The sequence below is a fragment of the Eurytemora carolleeae genome, unplaced genomic scaffold, assembly GCF_000591075.1.
Source record: "Eurytemora carolleeae unplaced genomic scaffold, Eaff_2.0 scaffold9, whole genome shotgun sequence".
Classification (NCBI taxonomy): domain Eukaryota; kingdom Metazoa; phylum Arthropoda; class Copepoda; order Calanoida; family Temoridae; genus Eurytemora; species Eurytemora carolleeae.
The window spans coordinates 499,010-509,155 of record NW_019396095.1 but is presented as its reverse complement, the minus strand read 5'-3'; the positions used below and the strand labels follow the sequence as shown (position 1 = coordinate 509,155).

At 31.5% G+C, this 10,146-nt stretch overlaps 1 protein-coding gene across 3 annotated transcripts; it reads left to right on the top strand.

Annotated features, from left to right (window-relative positions):
* Positions 1-4,107: 4,107 nt before the first annotated feature.
* On the top strand, positions 4,108-9,905 carry LOC111694777 (flocculation protein FLO11). Of its 3 annotated transcripts, none has more exons than XM_023463793.1 (8): positions 4,108-4,262; positions 5,060-5,133; positions 6,076-6,141; positions 6,198-6,267; positions 6,317-7,552; positions 7,667-7,715; positions 7,765-9,099; positions 9,766-9,905. In XM_023463793.1, exons 1-8 carry the CDS (start codon positions 4,178-4,180, stop codon positions 9,848-9,850), a joined length of 3,000 nt encoding a protein of 999 aa, XP_023319561.1. In that variant the 5' UTR covers positions 4,108-4,177; the 3' UTR covers positions 9,851-9,905. The 3 variants fall into 3 exon arrangements, with proteins under 3 accessions (XP_023319561.1, XP_023319560.1, XP_023319562.1); XM_023463792.1 differs by having other exon boundaries at positions 6,317-7,567; XM_023463794.1 differs by lacking the exon at positions 9,766-9,905 and adding an exon at positions 9,173-9,287 and having other exon boundaries at positions 6,317-7,567.
* The last annotated feature ends 241 nt before the right edge of the window (positions 9,906-10,146 follow it).

Below are 10,146 nucleotides of genomic sequence, written 5' to 3'. Positions count from 1 at the left end.
TAAAGCTAAATTGCGCCTCTATCAAACAATCCCCTTAACTAGCAAATAATCTTTTCAATAGTTTAGAGCTACATTTCTACTCTATCAAACAATCTCTTCAATAGTTTAGAGCTACATTGTTACTCTATCAAACAATCTCTTCAATAGTTTAGAACTACATTGTTACTCTATCAATAAATCTCTTTAATAGTTTAGAACTACATTGTTACTCTATCAATAAATCTCTTAAAAAGTTTAGAACTACATTGTTACTCTATCAAACAATCTCTTCAATAGTTTACAACTACATTGTTACTTTATCAATAAATCTCTTTAATAGTTTAGAACTACATTGTTACTCTATCCAAGAACTACATTGTTACTCTATCAATAAATCTCTTTAAAAGTTTAGAACTACATTGTTACTCTATCAATAAATCTCTTCAATAGTTTAGAACTACATTGTTACTTTATCAAACAATCTCTTTAATAGTTTAGAACTACATTGTTACCCCATCAAACAATCTCTTCAATAGTTTAGAACTACATTGCTACTCTTGAAAACAATCTCTTTAATAGTTTAGAACTACATTGTTACTCTTTCAATAAATCTCTTCAATAGTTTAGAACTACATTGCTAGTCTAGCAAAAAATCCCTTTAATAGTTTAGAACTACATTGCTAGTCTAGCAAGCAATCTCTTTAATAGTTTAGAGCAACTTGTTATTATAACAAATAATCTATTTAATATCTCTTTTATATGTTTAAAGCTACATTGCTTCTACAACAAACATTCTCTTTTATATTGCTACTGTAGCCAACAAACTATATAATATTTTATAGCTACCCATTTACTCCAGAAAAAAAATCTTTTTAATATGTTAAGCTACATTGCTAATCTAGCGAACATGCTTTTGTAATACTTTAGAGCTACATTGCTACTCTAGCAAATAATCCCTTTAATCTTTCAGAGATACACTGTTGTAGCCGAAATTTCCTTCAATCCTAAATTAAATGTATGTAAGACAGGATTATGTAAATAGAAAGGAAATTATATGTTGTATAATAAATATATATAATTGTAAATATATTTGTTACAAAATCAAAATGTTTCACCAAAATTTAAATTCCTAAGACTAGAATATTTATAGAGGATTTAGCTGAATTAAACAAATGAGTTAGTTTTGTCGCCTGGATAATTAGACTACATTTAATCTAGTTTTATAACTAGAGACATTAAATAAGAAATTAGTCTAAATGTAATCCAGTCTTTAACCAGTCTAATTCATCCAGAAATAGACAAGAATTAGACTAGATAGAATCCAGTTTTTATCCAGTCTTTCATAACTAGTCAAGAATTTAGACTAAATATAATCCAGTATCTAACCAGTCTTCTAGAACTAAACATTTGACAAGAATTTAGACTCCATATAATCCACTTAAACATTAGAAAAGAAATTAGACTGAAAATGATCCAGTCTTCATCCAGTCATCTATTAAATATTAGTGGACAAGAAATTAGACTGAAAATAATCCAGTCTTCAATCAGTCTTCTATGATTTAATATTAGGGGCCAAGAAATTAGACTACAAATAATCCAACCTTCAACCAGTCTTCCATGATTAAACATTAGGGGACAAGAAAATAGACTACAAATAATCCAGTCTTCAACCAGTCTTCAACCAGTCTTCTATGATTCAACATTAGTGGACAAGAAATAAACTACAAATAATCCAGTCCTCGACCAGTCTTCTATGATTCAAGATTAGTGGACAATAAATTAGACTACAAATAATCCAGTTTAAAAGTTTAACCAGTCTAACTAAACTAGACTTTAGACAAGAAATTAGACTACAAATACAATCCAATACGCTTCCTTCAAGGTTACCCACAAAAGATAAGACTTCAAAGACGACTGTACAGAATTTATGCAGACTTTTTACATAGTCTTGTCCTTTAAAATTTAGTTTGTTCTTTGCCAGATCATTTTAACAGCTAGCTATTTAAGAAAAAGGATCATATCAATTGATTTAATGAGATACAGGTCGTTATAGAAGTTTCATCCTTTGTGGGTAGCCCTGTAGAAACTATATCTTGTTATCTCTTACTCTGTAAGAGCACGGGTTGGCATGTAAACCATTACATTGGTTAAATAGAGAACAGCTTATTTCTCTTCTTAACGATATAAACGTAGTAGGGACTCGAGAGTCATTATAACTCATCCATAAACCTAGTAGCCAATATTCATAATATTAGAGACATCATTATAAACATTGGGATCAGATTTCATGCATCTAAAACCAATAAAGATATAATATACATATATTAGGTTGGAAAGCCAGCTTTCCCTGGAGATATATCCGTGGTTACCCAAGCAAAATGTGAGGAAAATCGGTCAAGGGGTTGATAAGTTACGATACAAACAAACAGAACAGAAAAACAGAGATCATTACTGTTTATGTATAAATAGATCTGATGAAAACAAATTAAGTCTGAGAAGCACTAATTTTGTTTACGTTCCTCCCAAAACTGCAGTACTCATTTAAAGAAAAAGTATCCGTGTTAGATCTATTTTATTACTGCTTGAGACCTTTGAATAAAGGATATAATAGTAAAACACGAAGCAAAAAAGGTTTCATGTCGAGATTTAATATTTTATAAGATTACAACCTAATTTCTTTAGGAACATACAAATACTCCAAATTAAGGTTGGTAAAAATAACTTGATTAAACATCAGCATTGCTGAAAAGTTTACTAAAAAATATGTTTACGCTAAAGTGTGAAAAAAAAGTCGATAAATGGTAATATTTCAGTTGATACAAAGAATAATATAGATAAATTAAAATTATAATGGATTCCTAGCTCTCATAAAACATTTCATGTTGAAATGAATAAAATATGAAAGACTCACAAAAACAAAGCCAAAACCTCAGAGATGAAATCTAGGTCACTTTGTATTGGAAATGCTTCAATTTAGGACATTTTTATCTTGTATTGTTTTATTCAATGGTCTTTTTAGTTCATAGAAGCAAATTTTTGTTAAAGAAAATGAATGTTAGCCGCACACTCAAATATTCTCGTCTTCCTTTATGGCTTATCGTCTTTTATACGCAGTTCATGTTTCTCCAGTGGTATTTTGTCTCGTTTAAGCTCCGAGTTATTTACCTTCTGATATCCTGCATAAGGTAATTTTCATAAAAAGAGGAAAAGGAGCCTAAACCTCAAAGGCTCATCCTTCATTCAGAAGGATTACATTTTACCAGGCAGTTTGGAGATAGGACAAAGAAACTGAGTTTTTGCCACAAACTCTGAAATATTAGTCCCCATTGAGTTTTATGAGAGCGTTACTGTCGTATAGAGTTGAAGCTAAGTATTGTTTTTCTAAAGGTTTTATTTCTCTTTTTCGATGAATATATTTTATTATTAAGGAAAGCATCATCATATCTAGTTTTTTCAGGATTTACAAAAAAATCTTTTTTGTTTTTGGCATAGAGGATATATTTTGGGCAGGTTTTTGAGGCTTGGCAATTCTGGTTTTCCAATTTTTCTCTTTAAATCGTTCTTTACTGCTCTCTAGCTAGGCCATTCTTTTCTTTCACGCAACTTCATCAGAAACATATAATCAATAAATCATACAGCTAGAATAAAATTAGTACATCTAGAATATAGTTAGTACTGCAATGACATTTGCTAGACCTTTATCGTCTTTTTCATCTTGCGTCTAGAAATAAAATTAGAACTGTGAACCAATTGATAAAAGAAACGATTGATAAAAGAAACTATTATCTTGAAATTTGATATTTTCTGAAATTCTTATCAGAGGTTGAAACTTGTGTGTAGATATTGCTAATCTTAAATTACGGTTGATCTCGATATACTTTGTGATCTCGATATACCTTGTGATCTCCTGATTAAAGTTGTCCCTGTAGGGTAGAACAATAACGGGATTTCGAAGAGGAATTAAATCAATCGGTAGATCTTCATAATATGGAGATCAATATTTAATCGGTAGATCTGTATAATATGGAGATCAATATTTAATCCCGAGATTCACAAGACAAAAGTTCCCGCCTCTCCTCCCTGGATTCATCTGAAAATTCTTTGATCCTCGGAGCCGATGATGTTCACAATGTTCTACACGATTCTCAACAATATCCTGGAGGTTCTAAACCCAGCAGTATAATATATCCAGGGTAGAATGAGAGTAGGTGTACTCCAGGTGGTTCTAGTTCTAGTTCTAGTTCAGAGTGCACAGGCAGAGCAAACCGGGAAGCAAATCATAGGAAATATGTTTGTTAAAATCTATCAAAAATTCCTTTTTACAACTTGTAATCAAAACTTACTCGTAAATCTTTTCATATAAATTCCTTCAGCTTCATGTTACAACAACAATATAAACATTTTCACAAAAGAAATTGATTCTTTGACAAAAACTGAAATTTTCTAATCCCTATCTTTCTAACTTTAGATTATTCGTTCGATCTAATATAATTCATAGTTTGAAATATCTAACGTCTTCGACATTGGGTTTCAAAGATTAGATTGGAGCAGATTAAAAAATTATAATTAGAGTTTATGGCAAAGACTTAATTTCTTTTTCTTTCAATCTGGCCTTCAGAGTTGAGCAACATATTTGATCAGCAAGATGGTCTTGATAGTATAATTAATAAAAAGAAAAAAATTGGGTTATATTTCGAGTATTTTGAAATAGGTGAACAATAAAATTTACAAAATTAAAATTTGTCGAATTAACTGGATTGTTTTTATCTCAACTGTTAAAGGGAGTGACTGCGTAGACATGGTAGTCAAGTTGAGAGTGCAGTATTGTGGAGAAAGGTATTAACATTCATTTGAGACTTATAAAACGTTTCTACGGTGTATGATGATTCAAAGAGCGAAAATTCTATCTTTAAAATCCTCGTTGGTGCCCGCGCCTATCCTACAGGTGGTGGCATGGCACGTCTTCCACGGTCTCAGCTCAACTACCATGTCTAAGCGGTCACTCCCTTTTGGTGTTCTCGCTCAACATGTAAAAAAGCTATTTTCAAAGTTGATTAAGAAGACATATTACATATTACAGACAAAGTTATTTACAACTACACTATTAAAAATATGGAAGAAATCACAGCAAGGATAAACTCTACTCAAGAGAAGGTAGGATTAAGGAATATACTGTAAATAATAATAATAATGATAGTTATGATAATAATAATAATCATAATAATAATGATAATAATAATAATGATGATAATAATAATAATAATAATAATAAAATTAATAATAATAATAACAATAATAATAATAATAACAATAATAATAATAATAATAATAATAATAATAATAATAATAATAATTAATTACTAAATTTCCAACTTTGAATTTTTCTGTGGCTTAGAGCCAATTGATAATATTTTTGGAAGATGATTCAAGAAAAAAAACTATTACATATACTATAAAATACAGCCAATATACGCGCCCCCTTTTCATGTATGTACGGTCCCACACAAAATTTGGGTCCGATCGTTTCAGTCGTTTTTACGTTTATTGGTTACAAAAAAACAGACTGACAGACAAGCAACGTATATAGATAGATAAGATGAATAATGTTAGCCTTGGTTAAAGTATTTTATAATTCTAACAATAGTGGGACAGGTATAGTTGGGACTGAGAGTGTAGTATTGTAGAGAAATTTTAAGAAATCATTTGGGACATTTGAGATAAAATAAGACCGCGAAGACATTTGTACAGTGTATAATTGCCAAGTAAGAGCGAAAAATTTATTTTTATCAAAATCTTCCCGACACTCTCGCCCAGGCAGGTTGTGGTGCGGCACGACTGCGGAAAAGCATGCGGGCAGTGTGCGGGATTATTTGTCTCAAATGATTTATAAAAAATGTCTCTACAATACTGCACTCTCTTCACAATTACCATGTCTAGCCAGACTCTCCCTTTAAGAAAACTCATAAAAATAAAATTTAAAAAACTTCATTCTCAAAAATCTTTCGATTCTTGCTCAACAATTAATAGTTTGATATTTAAAAGAAGTTTAACAAGCCACCATTGTCATCATTTCTCTTAAATGTTGTGTTTTTTAAGGATATACTGGATTACATAAACCAGCAGTTCTATAAAGTGTTTTGGACTGCTTGGAGAAATTATCAGGAAAGAGAAAATTTTTGTATACAATTATAATATTTGTCTAATTATTCACTTGTTAGGAAAAAGAGTTCTTGACTGACGTGGAAATAGAGAATGTTGTAGAGCAACTTGCTCGATATTATAATTTTGGTAAATCATTTTTTTTATTTGAACATTTTCCTGTTAACTGATTTTTCAGATGTAGCTCTAGCTTCAGAACTAAGTAAGACTGGAAAAGTTGATGGTGGTGGATGGAATCCCAATATACAAGGGGGGCAATGGACTCTCAATACAGAAGGAGGAGGATGGGCTACCAATCCAAAAGAAGGTGGATGGACTGCCAATCCAGAATTGAGTGCTTGGACATTGAACACAGATTGGGCGGGACGAACTATACATTCAGAAGAACCTGAATGGACTGTTAATACCGAAAGGGAAGGATGGAAATACGGACTTAATGAGCTTGAATGGGATTCAAGGAGCAATGAAGGACAGTGGAAGTTAACAACTCCAGAAAAAGAGGAGATAGAAGTGAACAATGGTTTCGGATGGACACCACAAGACTTGGTTCCGAAAGAAGTTCAGCCTGAATCAGATTTGTACACCTCTCAAAAAGTACAAATTGACTACTTATCCTCAGTTGTTCCAAGTAAGTCTGAAGCAAGCCAAGAAGAAAATAGTAAAAATGCAACTGTAAATATCTATATAAACTTTAGTTCTAACCAATCCCAGTACAGCAATGATAATCAAAGTAGCGTTGATGATTCAAATAACGTTAATGTGGGGGCAAATATAACAACTGGGAATATTCCAATATGGTTCCCTAACAGTGAAAATATTTCACCTAACTGGATATTAGGTAATTCTCAGTCTACTTCATCCCAAAACCTTTGGCTAGAGAGAACATCTGAAATAATTCCCTCAACAACTGAAAAAGCAACAACAACTGTGAGAACTACAGCAGCGGAGAGAACAACAACAACTGAAAAAGCAACAACAACTGAGAGTACAACAACAACTGAGAGTACATCAACAGCTGAGAGTACAACAACAACTGAGAGAACAACAACAACTGAGAGAACAACAACAACTGAGAGAAAAACAACAGCCGAGAGAACAACAACAACGGAAGAAAGTTCAACAACAACTGAAAGATCAACAACAACAGAAACCACAACAACCTCAACATCCATGATTAACTCTTATGAAAGTACGCCAACTATTGGATTGATTGGAGATCAATTCACAACAACTGCAAGATTAACCCCCACAACAATTAACCCTTTACAACTATACAATGGTAGTGATTATGATTATAATTTGAAAAGAGCTGAATCGGCGCCAAATTCAAATCCATCAACAATCAATATTCCTAAAGAAAACTCTACTTCTACAACACAAAGTCTACTATTAAAAGAATTGGACAAAGAAGCAGGTATTGATTACACAGGTAAAGAATCAAATTATGTCATTTATGAGTTTGCTCCTGTGGATTATGAAAGAGAGGATGCTAAAAATAAAATTGTTGACGAAATATTTGAGTCTTTAGAATCAAGTAATACTGACAACACTACTGAAACAAGCAACACATCTTTAAGGTAATGATGTTATTTAAACATTTATTATGTATAACTATTATTTTTCAAGTGAAATCAACACATCAAATGATACAACGGAAGCAATAGATAAAGCAAGTAATTCAACCACAACAAATAAAGTAACTGAAACATCTGAAGCAACTGAATCAACTAAAGCAACTACATTAACAACTGCTACTGAAACCTCAACTGAACCAACTTATGAAACTAAGACTACTGAATTAACTGAACCCACTAAACCCACTGAATCAACTAAACCAACCACGGCAAGTAAATCAGCTACAACAACTGAAGTTATTGAACAAACTGAACTAGCTGAAACTACTGAAGTCGTTGGTCCAACTGAAACTACTGAAACACCTGAGACAACTTTACCAACTAGAACAACTCCAGCAAATAAACCAATTGAAACGACTAAGGATGTAACTATAGGAACTAAGCCAACAATTCCAACAGAAACATCTGCTCTCACTGCAGTCACTGCAGCAACCGATGCAACTGTTGAAACTGAATTAACAGAGCCAAAAAGTGCATCAGTAACTTCTGATATAGCTGAAGAAACTGATCCAACTGTAGCAACTGTTGCAACTGATGTAACTATAAGAACTGAGCCAACAACAACTGAAATAACTGAAGTAACTGATCAAACTCTTGCAACTAGCGTAACTGAAGAAACTTCTGATCTAACTGAAGCAACTGATGCATCTAGTAAAACTATTGCAACTGTTGCAACTAAAGAAACTATTACAACTGTTGCAACTGTTGCAACTGTTGCAACTGTTGCAACTAATGTAACTAAAGTAACAGAGCCAACAAATTTAACAGAAACTTCTGATCTAACTGATGCAACTAATGCAACTGGTGCAACTGATTCAACTAATGGAGTTAGTGCAACTAATGCAACTAGTGCAACTAGTGCAACTAATGCAAATGGTGCAACTGATTCAACTGTTGCAACTAGTGCAACTGTTGCAACTGTTGCAACTAGTGCAACTGTTGCAACTGGTGCAACTAGTGCAACTGTTGCAACTAGTGCAACTGTTGCAACTAGTGCAACTAGTGCAACTGTTGCAACTGGTGCAACTGGTGCAACTAATGCAACTAAGGCAACTAGTGCAACTAATGCAACTATTGCAACTACTCCAGCTGAAAATACTACTCCAGCTGAAAATACTTCTTCAGCTGAAAATACTACTCCAGCTCAAAATACTACTCCAGCTGAAAATACTACTTCAGCTGAAAATACTACTCCAGCTGAAAATACTACTACGGCTGAAAATACTACTTCAGCTGAAAATACTACTTCAGCTGAAAACACTACAATAGCTGGAAATACCAGTCCTGCTGAAGGGTCTGACTTATATGCTGATGCTTACATGGCTGGGTATGTTTAATTTTTCTGTACTTACTTTTAAGTGATTCTTTTTAGAGATTGTTTATAACCTGTGTTTTTTTAGATAAATTGAGAGCAAACTCCTTGGAGAACCAAAGCATTAATACCAGGAGACAATAATAAATATAAAAGCAAAATCTTTGAATAAATTTGATTAAAATAAAATTTTGAAAAAACAATCTCTTTAAAGTATCACTTTAAAAGTGACCAATCAATCAATTGACCAACAAATCAATCAATTAATAATTGAATCATTAAGTCAATAAATCACTCAAATGATCAATAAATCAATCAATTAATAAATGAATCATTAAATCAATAAATCAATCAATTGATCAATAAATCCATCAATTGATCAATCAATTAATCAATTGATCAATAAATCAATCAATTGATCAATAAATCGATCAATTGATCAATAAATCTATTAATTAATCAATAAATCAATAGATCAGTTTATAAACAAATCAATCAATTAATTAATAAATCAATCAATTAATTAATAAATCAATCAATTGACCAATAAATCAATCAATCAGTTAATCGATTAAATAATTATTAATCAATAAATCAAGCAATTGATCAATAGATTAATCAACCAGTCAATAAATCAATCAATTGATCAATAAATTAATCCATTAAAAATTGAAACTATAGGTATGAAAGTGCTATAGAAAATATTGCTGACAATCCGTTGGCATTTGATGAATTAGCATATATGGAGAACCTTTATACACCATAGTATAATCTATACTCAGTTATTCATGTAAAAAATATATAAACGTTTAAAATTTAAATATTTATTTTTTTCCAAAAAACTTTGATGTACAATTAAACTGGAATACTTATTTTCCTCTATTTTTGTGGTTATTTTTCATAATGTTTTTTTCTTTTTTTTCAAATTTTGATTATAAAAGAGTGTTCAGTTCATTACGTTTTAAAATATTTTTTTTTTCTGAATATAACGTAGCTCTTTTTATAGTTATAATATGCAATAATAATAAAACTATTTTATCTATGATCGGAACTTGTTTGTGG